Source organism: Pinus tabuliformis, chromosome 7 (assembly GCF_031772625.1).
Source record: "Pinus tabuliformis cultivar Carrire ecotype Pingquan chromosome 7, CPIR1, whole genome shotgun sequence".
Lineage (NCBI taxonomy): Eukaryota > Viridiplantae > Streptophyta > Pinopsida > Pinales > Pinaceae > Pinus > Pinus tabuliformis.
The window spans coordinates 373,817,265-373,839,313 of record NC_142293.1 but is presented as its reverse complement, the minus strand read 5'-3'; the positions used below and the strand labels follow the sequence as shown (position 1 = coordinate 373,839,313).

Genomic DNA, 22,049 nt, shown 5'->3' with positions numbered 1-22,049 from the left:
GGATTTAGTGGTCAGGCACTGTTTATAATATCCTTTTCATACCATGACTAGAAATGGTGGGATATAATGTTTTTTTATAGTCAATTTTGGTTGGTCTCTAATGAGAGTAGTAAGTTATGGCTTCTTAACTCGATTCCTTATTATGTTTTGGACTAGGTGTAATTTGTTAATGAACTTTTTTTTGTTGGCATGTTGGTTTGTAATGTGGCTTCACGCCTATTTTATGCTTTTTATTTGGCTATAGATTAGTTGGTATCAGCATAACACTGTGGGTTTATGGATGGCTATGTGATATATGGATGAATATTTGTTCTTCGTGTCTCTCTATTTAGATGGATGGCTCTTTGTTATGTTTTTTTGACACGACAGTGGATGAGTTGGTATTATATATGGATCAGTGTGTTATGGGTGACTATGTGCTTTTATGGATGGCTCTCTATTCTTTTTGGTGTCTATGGGTTTTGAATTTAGAAGGTTGGGACATGCTTGGTGGTTGGTCTATGCATATAATGGGAACTTCTTTCTTGTTTTACCCAGTATGAGACCTCTTTTCTTGTTGTACTCTAGGTTTTGTACCTGGAATGTGATGTTATATCCTCCTAGATATGTCTTTTGCTTGATTCAATGACGTTTGTTCTTGTTTGGAATTATGTTTTTTTTTTTAATGCAATCAATTTCTCGAGAGTTTTGGACGGTGATGTTATAATCTTTTGGAAGCGTGCTTTGCTCTGGTTTAATGATGCCGGGTTTAGTCTGGAATTTTTCTTTTTTAATAATGAGGTTAGAGGCCTCTTAACTTTATGGGTTAAATATTTGCAATCAATGTCAAGATGTATTTGCAGGCCTAGTTTCATATTGTCCTATATGTATCTGGTGTGGAAAGGACCAATATTATTGTGCCTTAATGAATTGGATTGGGCATTATTCTCTGTCACTTTGTTGTACTTGGATTTCTGGGATATATTAGTTTTATACATGTTCTTCAATTTACAAAAAAAAAAAAAAAAAATGCGAGGCACAAATATATATAAAACCTCATGTGAAAGGCACTTTGAAAATAATAACTAGTCATAAAAAAATTACTTGACTAGCAGAGGTGGTTCTTAAATTTATACACTATTTCAAATCTATTAAATGCAAAAATTGAGAAAAGGTTTGGGCTCCTAGAGGTTTGATCCTTCTCGTCAGTTGATAGATTCTGAATTAATATGAGTTTAGGTTGGTTTAATTATTATTAGTTTTATTTTATTATTTTAATTTTATTTTACTTTTCAAACTTTATTTACTTTTTATTTTTATGTAATTTGTGTGAGTGAAAATATTTTAGCTAATAATTATAATTATTAATTTTATTATATTTTTAATTTTATATAATTTGACTTAGTTAAAATGTTTGCACCATGTAACATAATATGACATTACAACATCTCTTCCATATTAAAATTTGATAGGTTCGAAAAGAAGATAAAGCTAAACTAATTTAGTTATTAATTAAAATTATTAATTTTATTTATTTATTTTTATATATATAATCAAAATATTATTATTAATAATTATGATTATTAATTTTATTTTATCTAAATTGACTAAATAAAATAGTTTACTCTATACGTAAAAATAAATAAGACAGTCGAGGAAAGAACAAATCTCTCCCCTATTAAAGCTGGGGAGCACCTTTAGAACAATAATTATCTTAAAAATATGCATGTTGAACAAATAAATATGTATTTCGGACCGTTTAACAATTTGCTGTAGAACCGTAATTGAATAGAGTGAGACACCATTCATTCATCAAATCAAAGTGTTAAAACGCAGTAGAATTATTATCAATTAACACACCAAATCCTTTATCAGAGTCGTTTTTTAGGAGTATATCAGCAATTGTGGAGACTCCGTCTCGTTATCCACAAATTTTAAAGCGTAACGTACAAAGTGAACGACATCTTATTAAAAAGTTCTGACCGGAAGTGCTTTGACCTACACCACACATTTAATAAACAAAAGAGACCCGACCAACCCACCGCGCCTCTCAAAATATGGAGATCATACGCGTCAAAGAAGTCTATCGAATATGAATATGCCAAGTGAATTGTGTCAAAGTTACATTGTAATCCTACTCAATTATATATTTTATATATATGGCCTAAATCAATGAGTTTGCATAGGTTTAGCTTCTACCAGGTCATAGGCCTAAATTTTTTAGAAAGGAAGAAGTTGAGTATCTACCATGTTATAGGTTTAAATTTCTGGAAAAAAAGTGATTCATGATAGAATTTAGTTTGGGTAAATTAAAATTCACAATAAAAAGAATATATATATATATATATATATATATATATATGAGTTTGTGTATAGGTTATGGTTAGTTTATTTATTGAATAGAAAAATGATTTATCTATAAATTAGTTTTAATCAAAATTATTTGAAATTTAAAGTTTAAAAACCTCTTGATAGTTTAATTAGTCTAAAATAACTTTCATCTTCTCGTTCTTCCCTTAAATTAGAATAAAGATTAAATATCACTCAAATCAATGTCGAATAAAGATTAAATATCACTCAAATCAATGTCCACACTATGAGTTTAATTTATACAAAATCACTTCCATCCTCAATTCCTTTCTATATGTTCTTCCCTTAAATTAGAATAAGCATTAAATCTCACTCAAACCACTTATCAGTTTTATTTATACAAAATCACTTCCATTCTCAATTCCTCTCCATAAAGTTTCTAGGAAAAAATCAAACCAAATTCCATCTTATGATGAAATAACATATAATATTAATCCAGTATGGAAAGTGAACGATGTCAGATTATAATTCAGGCTCTGCTGATTTAACAGTGATTGGGAAAGCAGGATGAAGACATCACAACTCTTAACAAGCTTATGCAAAAATAACCACGCAATACCTACTTTTAGGGAAAAATAAACATGCCATAACTGTTTTGCCATAGTATGTTTTGTATTCACAGTCCAGTTCAAGCGGGGAGGAAACATATTAATTCGCATAACTCTCCGTCGTTCATGATCCTTGCATAACTAGCTTATGCAAAATCTGTTGCATTAGATACAAATTTCTTAACTTTCTTGTACGTGTGTATGTGAGCAATATCAACATAACAGCATAAATTGACAGCACTCAGTATCGCCAAGAGCCAGTAAAAATAGTCCAACTTACACCTATTCATATTATTCGGTTGTTCCTTCAACTAAGGTTATGAAGACCGTTGAGAAAACTCGAGACGCCGATGATACTTACATAAAAGGCAATACCCAAACTCCTCATACTATCAGGCGCTTCATTATAGAATTATTCCTGCAATCCTACTAGAGTAAACATATCTGCCATTCGCGACGAAGCAAATTGTGGAGCTAACCAGAAAACACTAAGGGGAATTGTAGTTTGAGGGCTGTCAAGTAAGCCATGAGTTTCTGCTACATGGATTCTCTTTTTTTCTACTAAAGCTGACGTCACCATGCACAGGACAGAAAAGAAGAGGCCAATTCCAGTTATTAGTAGCACAGTTAATCCTCGTTCATCGCCTCGCCTCTTATTCTTCTGGCCAGTGGCACCATATACCGGTCGTATATAGTAACAAAAGCAAGTCCAGAGTTTGCAGAAAAGACGCCAAGAGAAACCGGCGAGATTTGGAAGTGCGAACCCATGCTTCTATCCATACTGCTGCTCTGCTTTATGAAGAACGTTGTGTTCTGTGATACTGCAGCTATTCCAAAAATTAAGAAAGACAACCAGATGGGCAGTATCCTCAATATAAGCTTCGTTTCCTCTATTTGAGTTATTTTGCAGAACGTGCATGGATTTGGTTTTAGGCTTATCTGTGAGTTAGTATTCAATTCTGAAGTGTTTTGCACCATTATGCCCGCCTTGTCCAGAAACCTAATACGTTGATAGCAAAACCACACATATTAATAGATCGATATGTCTTAAGCTTTTATGTACTGTATAAGTGACAGGCAACAGAAATAATAGCTCAAAGAGAGAAAAGTTCAATTTGTTGTTTTTAATTTTGAATTTTCAGGAGCTTAACCGCAATATAAAATTATGTGAAAAGTAATTCTAGATGATTATAAGAAATCATATCATTTAGCATTTGGGTAGTTAAATGGGTAGTTAAGTTTGTACCCAGATGTTATAATGATAATGATAAGTATGTAAGTATGCAACCAGGTCTTATAATTATAATGACAGAATGCACCAAGGGGTTATAGCTAGCACTACCAAACCAAACCCAGTGTAAATACAGAACACACCCAATTACCAATTCCTCTAATCATTTAAATCTTTAACATACCGAAAATTATCTGTGTGCGATAGATGCCTCTGGCCTGATTTTATGAATTCCACATCGTGATTCTCATAAAGCGGGCTCACATCTGAAGGCATGCTCATATTTCTTTTCCTTATAGCAGCGACTACAACTTGAGCGATACGAGTGATGGGGCTGTCTCCTGGGAGCTTGTGTCTGTACAAAGGCGTTCCATACAGAAATACAACAGTGGCTATAGCCATGGTCACTGTGACAATCCCGAACCCAAATCCTTAGTTGACTTCATTTTCAATTTAAGTAATTATTGTGACAGTTAATTAATAGTTTGAAAAGGTTAGGTTAAAAATTTCTCTTATGCGATTTTTATTAAAAGATTTTGCTTAATTTATTATCAATCACAAAAATTTTAATTTTACTTCACTTTTTAAAATTTGTCTTTTTTTTTCCTCTAATTATGTAATTTGTGTGAGTGAAAATGTTTTAACTAATAATTATAATTATTACTTTTATGTTTACATCATATAATATAATATAACATTATAACATCCCTCCCATATTAAAATTTGCTGGGTTCAAAGATAAGATAGAGATAGGCCAGATTAATTATTAATTTTATTTATTTTTTTAATATATATATATATATATATATATATTATTAATAGTTATGATTATTAATTTTATTTTTATGTAAGTTGACTAACTAAAATAGTTTACTTAACATGAAGAGATAAGGTATGACAGGAGAGAACAAATTCCATATTAAAGTTTAGTAGCACATTTAGACACAATAATTATCTAAAAATATGCATGTTGAATAAACCAACCTAGATCCATCTTAACCCAGATCTATCAAGGACCGAGCGGGATCCAATCTCTCAAGGTGAAAACCTCTTTTTTGAGTGCAAAATTTGAAGAACCATTTGCACCTCAAAAGATTTGATCCTTCTTAGTGCTTGATAGATCAGAGATAAGATGGATCTAGGATGGTTATCTAACACTATATAATATCTATATTTGTATCTAAGTGTCTCTTTCTTATTCCCTCTTTCTATCACACCCCCCAAGCCTACTCTCTCTCTCTCTCTCTCTCTCTCTCTCTCTCTGCCTCTCTCTCTTCCTCTTCTCTCCTCCCTCTCTCCTTCTCTCTAGCTTCCCTCCCTCTCTCCTCTCTCCTTCACTCTCTCTCAATTGCTCCCTTATCACTCCCTCCCTCTCCCTCCAACTCCATCTTTCTCTCCTTCTCTCTGTTGACTTGTCTCTCTTCATTTATCTCCCACCTCCCTTTGTCTCTCATCCCCCTTATCCGCCTCCTCCCTCTCCCCTCCCTCTCTCTCTCTCCAACTCTATCACTCTATCCTTTCCCCTCCCATTCTCTCTCTCTCCCCTCCATCTCTATGCCTACCTCTCTCTATCTTTCCCTTCTCTCCCTATCTCTCTCCCCTCTTCTCTCTCTTCCCTCCTCTCCTCTCTCCCTCACTCTCTCTCTATCTCTCCCTTGCCTCTCCCTCTCTCTCTCTCCACCACTATCTCTTGATGTCTTTGTTCTTTCCTCCCTCTCTCTCCCCCTCCAACTCCATATCTCTATCTCTTTCTCTCTCTCTCTCCCCTCCTCTATCTCTTCCTTCCTCTCTCTCCCACCTCCCCTGTCTCCCCCCATCTCTCTCTCTCTCTCTACTCTCTTGTTTTGTCAATATCTCCCTCCTCTTTCCCCCTCTCTTCCCTTCACTTTGTTTGTTGTCATCTATTGGAACCTTAGTTAAAATGGACCTATGTTGGTTCTTACTAATACTATTTGTATTATATAAATTTCACATCTTTAAATATAAAAATATTCTCATTTTTTATTTTATTGAAACCTCAATTTAATTTCTATGGGAATATTTGGATAGAGGGTTTAGATGTATCTCAAAACTAATTACAACTTTTTTACTTTTAGCTTCAATTAAAAAAATATTATAAAAATAAATTAAATTAAATTAAAATATTTTTATTATGAAATAAGTTGTGGGTTTTGGGCATGTGGTATTAATAAGTCAAGGTATTGGGCCATCGTATTGTAACAAAAGTTATTTACAAGTTAACAATATCCATGGTAAAGTGGGGGTGAATATCCATGGTTAAGAATCATATTGTTATAAAATATTTTGATTGTGAAATAAGTTATTATTTTTTGGGATGTGGTATTGATAAGCCATGGTATTAGCCCATGTTATTGTAACAAGTCCTATTCATAGTTCATAATATCAATGCCAAAGTGATGGTGAATATCTATGATTAAGAATTTTGTTATATTGTTATAAAATATCTTGATTGATTGTGAAATATGTTATGTTTTTTGGGCCTGTGGTATTGATAAGCCATTGTATTGGCCCATGGTATTGTGAGAAAACCTATTTACAAGTTAATAATATTCATGGTAAAGTGGGGATGAATATCCATGGTTAAGATTTTTTTTGTATTGTTATAAAATATTTTGATTGTGAAATAATTTATGTTTTTTGAGCATGCGGTTTTGATAAACCATGGTATTGTAATAAAGCCTAATTTTTCAAGTTAATAATATGTACCCTAAAGTGGGAGTGAATATCCATAGTTAAGAATCCTTTCATATTGTTATAAAATATTTTGGTTATGAAATACATTATCGTCTTTGGGCATGAAGTGTTAGTAAGCCATGATATTATAACAAAACCTATTCACAAATTAATAACAAAATCAAAATATAACCAATTAAATTTTATTATTTTTATTTTAACTTTTTATTATTAATTAATTCAACATTTAAATGTTTAAATCAACATTTAAAATTATTTACATATTTACATTATACCTACCCAATAAATATGTAAGAATATGTATTTCTTACGATTTAACCATTTGCTTTACAAATTTTTAACTGTAATAGAATAGCGTGAAATACCATTCATTCGTCAAATCGAAGTGTTAAAACGCAGTAGAATTATTCTCAATTAGCCCATCAAATACTTTACCAGAGTCGTTTTTTAAGGAGTATATCAGTAATTGTCGTCATTTACAAATTTTAAAGCGTACCGTACCAAAGTGAACGACATCATGTTAAAAATTTTGGCCAGAAGGGCTTTGACCTAGGCCACACATTTAATAAACAAAAGAGAGCGTAACGTACAAGACATTTAATAAACAAAGAGAACGTAACGTACAAAGTGAACGACATCATATTAAAAAATTCTGACCGGAAGTGCCCTGACCTAGACCACACATTTAATAAACAATAGAGACCTGACCAACCGACCGCGCCTCTCAAAATGTGGAGATCGTACGCGTCAAAGAAGTCTTTATCGAATATGAATATGCCAAGTGAATTGTGTCAAAGTTACATTGTAATCCTACTCAATTATATATTTATATATATGGCCCAAATCAATTAGGTTGCATAGGTTTCGTTTTTTATGGGAAGCAGTTGAGTATCCACCGGCTCATAGGTTTAAATCTAATGCGAAGAAGTAGTTGTTGAAAAATTGGTTGCATAGGTTTAGATCTTTTTTAGGGGAAGAAGTTGAGTATCCACCCGCTCATAGCTTTAAATCTAGGTTTAAATCTAATGGGAAGAAGTGGTTGAGGAAAAATATTACTTTGTGGTAATTAAAATTCCCAATGAAAATGAATATCTAAGAAGCATTATACTATGGGTGATTATATATATATATATATAGATATATATATATAAAAAAGTCAAGATTAGTTTATTTATTAGATAGAATAATGATTTATTAATAAATTAGTTATCATCAAAATTATTTGAAATTTGAAGATTGGAGGCTTTTTTTTATAATTTAATTAATCTAAAATAGCTTTCATCTTCACTTTCTTCCCATGAAATTTGAGTACAAACTGCAGTGAGCATTAAATCCCACTCAAACCACTTTCCACACTACTCAAACCACTTTCCACGCTACTCAAGTGAAATAGTTTAATTTATACAAAAATAACTTCCATCCTCAATCGATTTCCATAAAATTGGGAAAAATCAAACCAAATTCCACATCTTATGATGAAATAAGATATAATATTAATCCAATATGCAAAGTGAACGATGTCAGATTATAATTCAGGCTCTCTGAGCAATGAAAAACAAAGTTTATACTGTTTTAACAGTGATTGGGAAAGCAGGACGAAGACATCACAACTCTTACAAGCTTATGCAAAAATAACCACCCAATACCTGCTTTTATGGAAAAATAGTCATGCCATAACTGTTTTGCCATGGTATGTTTTCTATTCACAGTCCAGTTCAAGCTGGGAGGAAACGTATTAATTCGAATAACTCTCGGTCATTCATGATCCTTGCATAACTAGCTTATGCAAAATCCCTTGCAATAGTCACAATTTTCTTAACTTTCTTGTACGTGTATATGTGAGCAATATAAACATAACAGCATAAATTGACAGCACTCAGTATCGCCAAGAGCCAGTAAAAATAGTCCAACTTACACCTATTTATATTATTGACCAGCCAACCTTGATGCCCTCCTCTTTCGGTTATTCCTTCTACTAAGGTAATGACGAGACCGTTGAGAAAACTGGAGACGCCAATGATACTTATATAGAAGGCAATACCCAAACTTCTCATACTATCAGGCGCTTCATTATAGAAATATTCCTGCAATCCTACTAGAGTAAACACATCTGCTATTCCCGACAAAGCAAATTGTGGAGCTAACCAGAAAACACTGAGAGGGATTGTAGTCTGAGGGCTGTCAAGTAAGCCATGAGTTTCTGCAACATGGATTCTCTTTTTTTCTACTAAAGCTGACGTCACCATGCACAGGACAGAAAAGAAGAGGCCAATTCCAATTCTTTGCAGCACAGTTAATCCTCGTTCATCGCCTCTTATTCTTCTGGCCAGTGGTACCATATACCGGTCGTATATAGTAACAAAAGCAAGTCCAGAGATGGCGGAAAAGACGCCAAGAGAAACCGGCGGGATTTGGAATTGGGAACCCATGCTTCTATCCATACTGCTGCCCTGCTTTATGAAGAACGTTGCGTTCTGTGATACCGCAGCTATTCCAAAAATTAAGCAAGACAACCAGATGGGCAGTATCCTCAATACAAGCTTCGTTTCCTCTACTTGAGTTATTGTGCAGACCTTCCATGGATTTGGTTTTAGACTTATCTGTGTGTTAGTATTCAATTCTGAAGTGTTTTGCACCATTATGGCCGCCTTGTCCAGAAACCTAATACGTTGATAGCCAAACCACACATATTAATAGATCGATATGTCTTAAGCTTTTTATGTACTGTGAAAGTGACAGGCAACAGAAATAATAGCTCAAAGAGAGAAGAATTTAATTTGTTGTTTTTAATTGTGAATTTTCAGGAGCTTAACCGCAAGATAAAATTATGTGAAAAATAATTCTAGATGATTATAAGAAATCATATCATTTAGCATTTGGGTGGTTAAGTTTGTACCCAGATGTTATAATGATAATGATAAGTATGTAAGTATGCAACCAGGTGTTATAATAATAATGACAGTATGCACCCAGGGGTTATAGCTAGCACTACCAAACCAGTGTAAAGACAAAACTCACCCAATTACCAATTCCTCTTATCATTTAAAAAGAAAGTAAGCCTAGCATTTAAATCTTTAACATACCGAAAATTATCTGTGTGCGATAGATGCCTCTGGCCTGATTTTATGAATTCCACATCCTGATTCTCATAAAGCAGGCTCACATCTGAAGGCATGCTCATATTTCTTTTCCTTATAGCAGCGACTACAACTTGAGCGATACGAGTGATAGGGCTGTCTCCTGGAAGCTTGTGTCTGTAGAATGGCGTTCCATACAGAAATACAACAGTGGCTATAGCCATGGTCACTGTTACAATCCCGAACCCAAATCCCCAGCTTACGTTATCCTCAACGTACGCAATTACTGTGACAGCTAAGAGAAGGCCACTTAAAAGCGCAAAATACCAGAAATTAAAGAAGGAACTCTTCTTGGCCATTTCTGTCTTATCTTCCTCATCGAACTGGTCTGCACCAAATGCTTCCGAAGAGGGCTTGTTACCACCGGTCCCCAAGGATATCAAATATAAGGACGAAAAAAATACACCAATCTGAGTAGGCGTTGCTTTGCTGCATATCCCATCACAATGTTCAGGTGGTTTCAGAGCTGACAGTGATACTGACAGCGTCAACAAGAGCAATCCCTAAAACATGAATTTATACAAGATTACTCAAAATGAAATATGTTGCATAATCAGGAGAACTATAAGATAGCTGGTAAAAACCGTTATGCGCATAGATTTTAAAAATCTTGCAGTCTCACCAACAGATATACTATCAAGGAAATGAGGACCATCCAGTAGCATCCACAGTAAACATCTGCTATAAAGCCCCCCACAAGAGGCGTAACGCATGTGACACCAGTCCAGTAGCTAACACTTTTAGCAGAAGTTGCAAGCCCTTGGTGCAAGACAGTCGTTAGATAGGTGATCAAGTTTGTTGAAATCGAAAAGTAGGCGAGCCTCTCGCTGAAATCAACTACTGCACAATCACCCAAAGGCACAATATAACTAAGTTAAACTGCATTCTGACCAGAAATATGAAAGAAGTTTACAAAATAAAGAGATACCTAGGGTTAAGAACGCAGCTTTCCATCCACCAGTTTTTGATCTGAGAACAGGCCTTCCTTTGATATCGAGGGATCCATCCTTGACCCAGTCTTCCTTGTCATCCTGCCTTCTGTCTGGTTGCCCTGATGCCTTCCAAAACCCCATCCATTCCTCACAATGTTGGAATTTCATGATTATTCTCAATCCCACAAGCCAACTTCTCTGTCGCTTGACGATGGTTCAACGAAAGTTCGAAGCTCCACTTCAAGAATGTTGATACTGCACGCAAGCGGTTGCTACGATGTAAATTGTCTGGTGCAATGCAAGTGAATGCTGCCTTTATGTACACTGCATTGTAACTGCAATGCAAGTCAATGCTTTCATAATCTCGTTTTTTATAATTTTTTTGGTGCACTGCATTGCCACTGCAATGCAAGTGAATGCTTCGATAGTCTCTTTTTTAATGCTCGTTTTTCCTTGCGCAATCGATGTTTAGATAGGGCCATTTCTATCCACTTATATAGAAGTTAGCTGATATTAATACGAATGTTCGGGGTGATAATTTATATGTTATTGATGGATTTATGTCAATAATTTAATAATTTAATGTTATTTGTATTTAAATATAAAAATTTATATGTTATTCATGGGATTTGAGTAAATAGTATTGAATGTCAGCATAAACCAATATAATCTTATCTAAATAATATTCAATCTATATACAAAAGCATAGTATTTATAAATTTGTATATCATCAACTATAATATTCAATATTGTAATTCCAGCTAAGGAGTGCGTGCTTCAGTTCCGGGTGAAGATCGCAGGAGATATTCCGTCAATGCTCTAAGATGTGTATGTCATCAACTATAATATTCAATATTGTTTAAATATATATATATAATTAAATAAATAAATACTAACGAAGCAAATAGATATAATCATTTAAATAGTAATTGATGACCATCTTTAATAATGATGTTTAATAAATGTATACAACCACTGGCCAAATAATTATACACAATCATTTAAATAGTGATTAATGATCATCTTTGACACTGATAGAAACCCCACTTCCAAGCATATTATGGGTGAAACGCCATTTCCAAGCATATTATAGGTGTAGTGCCCATCGCTTCCACGTTTTAGTAAATAAATAATGCTCTACGACGTTGACATGGGAACTGATGAACGTCTAAATAATGTTCTCACCCAAAACGTGTTGTCCCATTACGTACCGTGTACATAGCAAACGATGCTTACATAGCTACCGATGACCGTTTTTAACATTGATAATCAAACAAGAAATCTGATCAACTACCGATGTTTATTAAGACAAAGAGAGGAAGGAACTCATTTAATTAAGTAGTATTCTAACGACTTTGTTTTTCTTTCCGTAAAATTATAGAAATTTGGGTAATATTTTGATAAAATAGTGTAGAGATTTTTATTATGGTTGTCATAATTTAAGATTTTAGTGTTTCAGAGTTTTTTTTATGGTGTTTAATTTATTTTTATCATCAAAAACATGATTCAGACACTGCTATTGCAAAATTTGTCGAAATTTTTTTGCCAAAATTTCCACTGCTTTTAACTTATTCAAACAATTCCTCCTCTCACTACTCCATTTAATTAAAACATTCAATATATATAATATATAATATATAATTAATAAAAAACCCACTCTAATCCTGATGATAAGTAAGATAAATTTAACCCAACTCAAACATTTTTGCCAAAATTCCCACCGCTTTTAACTTATTCGAACCATTCCCCCCTCACTACTCTATTTAATTAAAATTAAAATTAAAACATTCAATATATGTGATATGTAATTGATGAAAGACCAACTCTAATCCGAATGGTAATTGGGATTAAAATTTAACCCAACTCGAACATTTAAAAATTATAATATATTTCCAAATACTACTACAATTTAAATGGTTAAAGGGACTAAACTTTAAGAACTATTCATCAAGTCCTAACACACACTCCAATAGGCATAGTAATTAGGACTTTATAGGAAGTCACCCACCTTGTTTTGTCTTTTCTAAATGTCGTATTGGTTTATTCTCGATTCTTCTATCTCTTTGGATGAGGGGTTACATTTCCTTATGTTTTTATTAAACTAATTTACAAAATAATTATAGAAAATAATTTATTTTAATATATTATCATTATATAATATAATATATAAATATATATTTTTATTAATTATATTTTATATTATATTAATATATATTTTATTAGGTATATGATATTTATATATATTTTATGAAAGTATTTAAATAAAATTTATTCAAAATTGTTATTAAAATAATTAAATTTAAAAGAAAAATATTAAAATTTTATTTATTAATAATAAAATATTGAAAATTAATTATCAATATTATTTTTTATTGATTTTGATAAGTTTATGTGTGGGGCAATTTAATTGGTGATTTAAGTGATTTGAAATCGTGCAAACTAAGAGGTACAAGCTTTAATTTTTCGATCATGACATGGTCTATAGAGAGGAGTATAGAGATGACAATAGGTTGTAGACTCCAAAGGTATAGGTGCTAGAATTGAGAATGTGCCATGCGAGTACAAGACTAACCCAGTTGTAAAAAATGTGAAACATGTCTTCTAATATCTAATTTTTTGATCCTCTATCTAAAATTATCTTCTTTAGAATTTCATGTAATCTTACTATCTCATTGATAGAAACTTAGATTGCAATCTTCAATGCTTGATAACTATTCTTTTTTGGAATAAAATGTCCATTTCAAGTTAAAATATCAATCACTACAAATATAGAAACATATTTCTCAATGCTATAAATGCTCCTATTATAAAATACATTGAAATCATGTTGCACTCTCACTTAGCTATCATATGTAGTTGCAATAATCATGTTGGATGTGAATGCTCAATCTTCCCTTCCTAACATTCAAGGCATATAGCTACATAAATATTTATTCCGCTTTCCATTCCATTCCAAAGGAATAATGGTTTTAGATTTGAATTCATCTACCTTACTCCTAGATGAGCCATACAAATAACTCTTTGAGATTTTCTTAAATTTGAATTTAATCATTGAGTAATATGTAAATTCTTCTGAAAAATTGTAATAAGCCATCATAGTCCAAGCTATATCTTTCATATTAATTTTCATCACTTAGTTTTCTAAGTCCAACATAACTTCTTTATACCCTTTATCTTCTAGTTGTAACTCAATACCTCTTCTCATAAATTTATCTTCAGTGGAAAGATTGGAAAAAGGTGGCTTGTGACTTAAATAATCTACCACTCTATTTATTTTTCTCTTAATGTATGATATATCGAAATCATACTCACTAATTAATTTTCAACACCTAATTTGTCTAGCATTTAAATTACTTTGCATAAATATAAGTTGATGTCCATGATGGTCTATCTTCATCTCAAATTTTCTTCCAAATAACTAATGTATCCAAATTACTAGTGCTTGTACTACCACTATGATTTATATAATTCTATTCATTTGCTCTAAGCTTTCTCAAAGCATAGGAAATCACCCTACCTTCTTGGATTGGTACTACATCTAATATTCTTTTGAACCATACATACATACCAAAACATGCAAATCCTTATATAGTACTTTTAAAATAGGATTCATCATCAATAATTATTTAACTCCTTGTAACACGTCCTTTGCATTTCTTTATTGACACACATTTCTTATTTGTAATTTATTTATAGGATTAACAATATTTAAAAAACCACGTAGAAGGATTTTATAATATTTGACCAAACCCATAAACTTGCATACTTTGTGTACACTAGTAGGAGCTATCCATTCGATAATTTCTTCTATCTTTTCCAGATTCATTATATCATTATCTTAAAATTATATTCCCCGAGTAATGAATCTTTGATTCATAAAACAAACACTTCAAGAGTTTAAGTATAGGTTATTCTCTCTATGACATTGTAATACTTTTCCTAAATGTTATTTGTGTTCCTCTATTGTTCCATTCTTATATTATAATATCATCCAAAAAACTTGTGCGAAATGGTTGTGATATTTCTATAATATTCCCTTTTATTGATATGGTCAAAATGGACAAAATCTTCACATGGTATTTACCATAGTATTTTCCCATGGTATATTCCATGATATTTGCCTTCATTTTTTGAGGGAAAACAATAAAATAAGGTTTCTAGAGAGTCCATCAAACCTATAAAAGGGGATAGGAGATAGGCATTTGGATCGTCCTAAGTTTATCTATCTTATTGTATGTTTGTTGAGAACTTGTCATGGCCAGTTCTAACTTGATCCCAGGACAAAAACCCCACACTGACATTTGTATGGTGGACCCATCTAGGATCCATAATTGTGCTTCAGTGTCTTTAATTTCTTATGCTTTTGCAGTCATGCATGTTGAGGCAAGGGCTCCATTATTTTGCTTTTATTTAGCATGTGTTTTTTTTTAAGTATCAATTGAAATAAGGGTTGAATTTTTCTAGATCCCTTTTGTGTTTAGTGTTTTGTTGAAAGTATTTTTATTAGAACACCTAAATGTGCTAGATCTGTTAATTATTTCATTATTTTGGATCTTAGAGTGGTATCAGAGCTCGTTTTCCTGCCAGCTTGAGGGTTTCTTAATTATAGTTGAAGAAAATTAGTTTTAGTGATTCTCCATGGTCACCCTAGCTAAAGATTTCATCAATTTCAATGGTTTTTCATAGCCACCATAGTTGACCATTACAAGAAATTGTTCTATCTATCATTGAGCTTAATTCGACAGATCAAATCTTCATATTTTCCTTATTCCAATGAACAAGTTGGAGAGATCTGATTCCTCACCAACAATGATTCATCCATGCATGTTATTGCCAATCTCTAGCAAATTTTTGAAGGATAAATTCAACAGAAGACCAAGTGTGATCTCTTTTTATTTTCTTATGAAAAATCCAAGTTTTAGAATTAATTGAGAGAGCCATAAATTTCCATGGTTACACAATCTGAACCTAATTGTTGAATGTCAAAACTCTCCTGAATAGAGTTTGATCACGTCTTAGCTCATATTCCTATGATGCAGTGTGTGAAAGAATATTGGTGGATGGTATTGTCTAGGGCACATCCTTTATTTTTGAAGTAATAGTTCATAAGTCCATACAAACATCCATCACATCCACTAGGGAGATTGAGAAGTCAATTGTAGTGGATATTCTAAGGCCATGGGGGGTCATAATCTATCGTACAACCGTTGACAATCAATGTATAAAGCTATAATAGACCCATCCTAATGCAGTGGGTGTATAGACCCACCGTGACAGGACATTTCAAAATTCATACAGAAATGTGATGAGCACAATTATTGCAGCAAGAATTTTGCAACTCCTAAGCCTATGAACTTAAATTATCAACCGGGGTTCGTACAAGCTTAAGAGGTGTCGACAATGTATGTGCAACATGCAATGTGTCCTTAGTTCATTGATCTAGTGAAGTGAATGTCATCAAATATAACCTAAACTAGTTGTAGAAGTAAACAATGCTTCTCTAATTGCCGAAAAATCAAATTAATTATTCTATTTTCAAAATGGAAGCCATTAATCTAGTTGCAAATTTCTTTGAAATAAGAAATTTTAATCTACAACACATAAATATGAAATTCATAAACTAAGTCTACTTCACTTGCATTGAAGAGTTTCAAATGTGAAAATTGCTTCCTAACTCTACTTGTTGTTTTGTGCTTATAGTGGAGGAAGGAAGGATATAGAGTGGTCCTTAAGTCTCCCTAATCATGCATTTAGAGCCTATGGGTAATTATTCATCTAGACTAATTGAAAGTTGCAGTGGGGATCAAAGCTAGTGAAGGAAAGTGATGCTACAAATTTGCTACAGGCGATTGCTATAGGAGGGTTGTAATGCTATAGGAGTGAGAATATTGCTCAATGCCCAAGTAAATAAAATTCAAATGGGATGGAAAATTTTTTGTTATTAAGTAGGATGTCTTAGTTCTCCATTCCAAGTAAAATCACTCAAAAATACCCCTATTAACAGATGCAAAAAGATAACAGAAAATTACTACTATAAAAAATGTAAATTCAAGAGCCAGTGAGCTGGTTAACCTATCAAATGCCTAAAATAATAAAGTGAAAATCAAATGGGTAAATTGTATTATTAACTTGAATATTTTTATGACCTAATCCAAGTGGAATAAACTCAAATGAAGCTCATTAACATGTTCTTAAAAAATAGTAGAAAATTACTACTATTTTGCTACAAGGGACTTCCAGAAATTCTAGACTTGTGAGCAAGTGAACCAATCCAAGTAGCTCAATGATGAATATGACTTTTCAAATTTTTTCTAAGGATGAATCATGCTTGTGAATCTATAAATAACTTTAAAAATAACTTACTTCAATCATTTAACCCAATCCTACATCAAAAGAAGCATCAATACTAAATACAGAAATAGGAAAAATAAAAAGAAGAGATGCATGCGAACAAGAAGTGAAAAGAAGAAAAATAAACTATACGAAAGGGATCTGAAACTCCTAGGATGGCCAAGCCCAAGTATACTTAGAGTTATGTGACAAATACCAAGCTTTAGAAGCTAACAATGGCACCAAACTTCATTATTTGAATTAATCCAAGTACATCTATGCTACAAACAAAAGTGGAGCTGCAAAAATATAAGTTTTCTCCACAAGAAGACTAATAAGTACATGCCTATAGAGGAAAATTCGAATTGGTACTTATACAAATTGATGGGGAAGCATTCTCCTTGAAAGGAGGAAGCTTTCCCCTACAAAAAACCATAAAGATACATACTTTTTGTATAGTAGTATGATGTGAATATATATCTATATATCTATATATCTATATATATATATATATATATATATATATATATATATATATATATTTAATGTGTGTTCTTTAATGTGTATATTTACGATTTCATTTTCATTTTGTTGTATGGTAAAGTTAGAATAGATAACATAACACATAAAATTTATATCAACATAAGATTACTCAAGCAAAAATTTAATAAAATAGATATAATAATAATTTTAAATGACAAACATAAGAAGTTCTCCCATTAGAATTATTGATTAGGTAACTAGAGAATTTTCTCGAATGCATAGGTTTGTGGGGTTAGGCTTAGGGTTTATAAATTTTCTTTCAACTTTTGGTAGCATTTTTAGGCCAGGTTGAATTTATTTCTTGGTTTGAGAAAAATAAATGAATCCTCAGAGGAAGGGGTTGGGCACCCGTCCTTTAAGAATGTGGTGTCAGGCAATTTGAGGTGAAGTTTTGGAAGTTTGGACAAACAGGGATCGAGTGGGAGTTCTAAAGATATCTCAATTTTGGGGGCATAGTGGCAAGTTATTCCTTGAGCAAAATGTTTGTCAAAGGCAACTAAAAACCCTAAATTCGTCATCCTTTCAAACAATATGGAGGAACACCACAAGAGGATAAAAATACATGCTTTCATCTTCAAATTTATAGGAGGATGACGGAATAAAAGAGAATTAGAAAGGTAGATACAACATAAATTTCACCTGAAGGAGATGTGGATTTGAAATTAGGGCCCAAAGGCGTTTTTTATGGAGGATAAGAAAAGGGTTTTTCAGGGAGGTACCTATTTTTTAAATATTTTTTGGTTGTATATACGACATTGGGAAGAAAGATTTAATCTGCACAAGGAAGAGTTTATGGCAACACTTGTTTGGGTTAGACTTTATTCCCTTCCTGTGGACATTTGGATTTCATAAATTTTGGAGGGTATCTGGAATGCTATTGGCAATTTTTTGAAAATTTCTGAGCTTATTGAAAGGGGGTGAAAGATGTCTTATGCAAGGCTCTATGTTCATATGAATATTTTCCGACCTTTATCGAAGTCAATAGACTTAGAGTATCAAGGGGAGGTTTGGTTCCAACCTTTGGACTACAAGCATGTACCACTTCGATGTGATCATTATCATAAGCATGGTCATTTGCTTAGAGATTTTTTTATTAGAAAGAACAACAAGAGTTAGGGTTGGAAACCATAAATGACAGCTTCACCAAAGGCACATTGAGGTGTCTGATCACTAGAGGGAAACATTTTGCTCAAACTCAGAAGAAAGCAAAGGACAAGAATACATTTGTAGTTCTTGAATGTATGGAGGATGGATTATCTCTTTTTGATGATATTATGATGATTGAGATAATGTTGAAGATCCTTGGCCATAAACACACTCAAAAGAAGAAATTTCGAGATGAAGAGACATAGACGGGGGATTTCTTAGGTCTTTCGGGGATAGGTGAAGTTCTTACATTAATGAAAGAAAACATGGATACTTTGGAAGATGAGGAGCGAAATTTGGTTAACCTTATTAATCGCTAGGAAATGTCAGATCCGTCAAACTTGTGAAAGGATAAATGGGAGCATTGCGTGTAATATTTTTTATGCTGGAAGAATAAAAGGGGTCTACACATGGTGGGGAGTAGTGATGCTCAATCCTTGCTAGTTTCAAAGCATAAAGGTAAATATTTTCTGGTTAAGAAAGCTCAAATTAAAGGCAGGAAAACGACATGTGAATTCCTTCATAGTGTCAATGAACAACTAATGAACTTTGGGCAAGCAACAAAAATCTTAGAGTTCTTTCCAACTTCCCAAAAATTGTCTCAATAAAAATGATTGGCCTTTGGCCATTTTGTGGAATGCGTAAGAGGTAATTTTCCAAGGTTGAATGGATAGCTCTCTACTTTTGATAAGAAGGTTTTGTTATCTTGGCACAAAGGAAAAAATGAGTTTTATAGTGGTTTATGGTCTCCATGTGGTGGGGGAAAAGTTGACAATCTTGGAAAACCTTAAGGCTCATAGAATCCTTATTCGAGATTCTCTTTGGATTTTTATGGCAGATTTCAACCTTATTAAACACTTGGATGAGAAAAAGGGTGCGGTTCAAAGATTAGACTCGAAATATTCCTCATTTATGGCATTTATCGAGAGGTTAAATCTGGTGTACATTCAAAATGTTAATGATATTTTTACCTAAAACAATATACAAGGGAGACATTAGGTGGTGAGCTAGCTTGATCGATTTTTGGTTTTCAAAGAAATTATGGATAAGGATATTTTTATAGAACCAACCATGTTTCCATGCCTTAGCTTGGACCAGTAGCCTGTGTGACTAAAGATTGACCTGAAAAGACCCCCTTGAAATAGACCCTTCCACTTGGAAAGTTTGTGTCTCCAAGCCCCAAACTTTGTGGATAATTCTAGAAAATAGTGGACTGAAATTAAAGTGAAAGAAAGGAATAAGATGCATACTTGTGAGTGAAAATAAAAATAATTGAAAACTAAGGTCCACGGGGGCTTCACTGGTGGATCAATACCACACCACGTGGGCTTATATTGGGGGATATATAATAAGGAAAAATTGACTTAATATATCAGGGGATATATAGGGGGTAAAGGCTTTTTATATTAGAAACTATAAAAAATGGAGCTCAAAGTTAATGAAAAATATAAAGGGGTATAAAAACATGTTAATGAAAAAATGAGATCTACAATATCTAATGAAAGTAGGGGTTCTTTAAATTGGGGAGGTGTATTGGGTTCATATTGGTAGGGGGTTAAATAATGTGATTTTTAGAGGTATTTTCCAATATGTAGTCCAATTAGGGGTATTGTTTAGTATTCCATGAATGCACGCGATATGTCAAAGGTTCATTGAGTGAAGCCCCCGTGCTAAGATCAAGCTTTGGAATAAGAAATATTTGGAAGTAGAAACCACTATTTGAACTGTAGACGTAAGAGATTCAACAAAAAATGATCTTAGAAGGTCGCGTTGTTGACCAAGTCTTGAACAAATATGTTGTGTTAAACAATTTAGAACAAAGAATAAATCAGGAAGAGACATTCTGGTAGAAAAATCGAGAGTTTAATGGTTGAAAGAAGGTGAGAAGAACTCTAAGTTTTTTAAAAAATCCATGGTTCAACATAGACACTTTAATCAATTTTTTCACTCATAGATAGATATGGCTCTAGGAAAATTCAACATAATGAAATTGAAGAGGAATTGATTGGTTATAACAAGGATGTAGTTTCTGAACCCTCTCTAAATAGGAAACCAACTATTATCAAGGCTACGAATTGTATTCCAAGGCTTGGAAATGAAGATAAACATGACAATTTGATGTGGGTGATCTCATTCCAAGAACTGGAGGGAGTGATAATGGCCATGGCTTTAAACAAAGCACCTGGACCAAACATTTACACCACAAATTTTTTCAAGTCATGTTGGAGTTTTCTAAGCATTGAGATTGATGCGGTCATGGAGGAATCTAGAAATATTCAGTTGATGTTGGGAGGATTGAATAATCCCTAAGTCAGAAAATCCGAAGACCTAGTGCATTTAGACCCATTTCATTATGCAATGTAATTTACAAGGTAATTGCTACAATTATTGTTAATCGGCTAAAACCATTATTGAAGGTTATTATTTCACCTGAACATACAAGCTTTCTGGAGGGTCATTGGATATCTAATGGCATTATCACAACCCATGAGATTATCCACTTTCTAAGAAGTCAAAAGAAGCCAGGTATGATGGTGAATCTTGATCTATCCAAGGCCTACGATGGGATTAGTTGGGACTATTTATTACAATTCCTTGATGCATTTGAATTTTCTTGGTAATGAATTTCATTGGTAAGATCATCTATCTCCATAAATTTCTTTTGTATTTTTCTTAATGGATCCCCTTCTGGAACTTTCAATTTGTCTCGTGGGCTCAAACAGGGTGACCCATTATCCCCTTTCTTATTTATTTTGGTAATGGAGTGGTTGGGATGATTATTCAAGGATTCTTGTTCTAGAGGGTCCATCAGAGTGTTGTGTTTATTTGGTGAATACCTCTTAGTGACTCAACAACAATTGTTTTATGATGTTTTCTTATTTGGACATCCAAGTATTAGAGAAGTGAAATAAATTCATTCTCTACTGTCAACTTTTATGGAAGCTTCAAGTATGCTCATTAATAATGATAAAAAAGGTATTTTCTATTTCAACTATAAAGCATCAGTTTAGCGTCATTTGGATCAAGTATTGGAGTTTCGAATTGATTTCCTCCCTTCGAAGTTCTTTGGGGCGCCCTTGGTTCCGAAACCAAATTTTTTTTATTGATGGAAAGACCT

The 22,049-nt window shown here is 33.0% G+C and overlaps 1 protein-coding gene and 2 pseudogenes across 1 annotated transcript; 1 reads left to right on the top strand and 2 right to left on the bottom strand.

Annotated features, from left to right (window-relative positions):
• LOC149247542 (chaperone protein ClpB3, mitochondrial pseudogene) overlaps nucleotides 1–3,027 on the top strand; it is a 41,008-nt pseudogene extending 37,981 nt beyond the window's left edge.
• A 16-nt stretch (nucleotides 3,028–3,043) lies between these two features.
• Nucleotides 3,044–4,602, bottom strand: LOC149247541 (protein NRT1/ PTR FAMILY 5.7 pseudogene; annotated as a pseudogene).
• A 4,022-nt stretch (nucleotides 4,603–8,624) lies between these two features.
• LOC149247540 (protein NRT1/ PTR FAMILY 5.6-like) lies at nucleotides 8,625–11,328 on the bottom strand. Its single transcript, XM_089444516.1, has 4 exons — nucleotides 10,909–11,328; nucleotides 10,603–10,820; nucleotides 9,927–10,483; nucleotides 8,625–9,504 (listed from the first exon to the last, which is right to left on the bottom strand). Exons 1-4 carry the CDS (start codon nucleotides 11,078–11,080, stop codon nucleotides 8,625–8,627), a joined length of 1,827 nt encoding a protein of 608 aa, XP_089300642.1. The 5' UTR covers nucleotides 11,081–11,328.
• Between the last annotated feature and the right edge of the window lie 10,721 nt (nucleotides 11,329–22,049).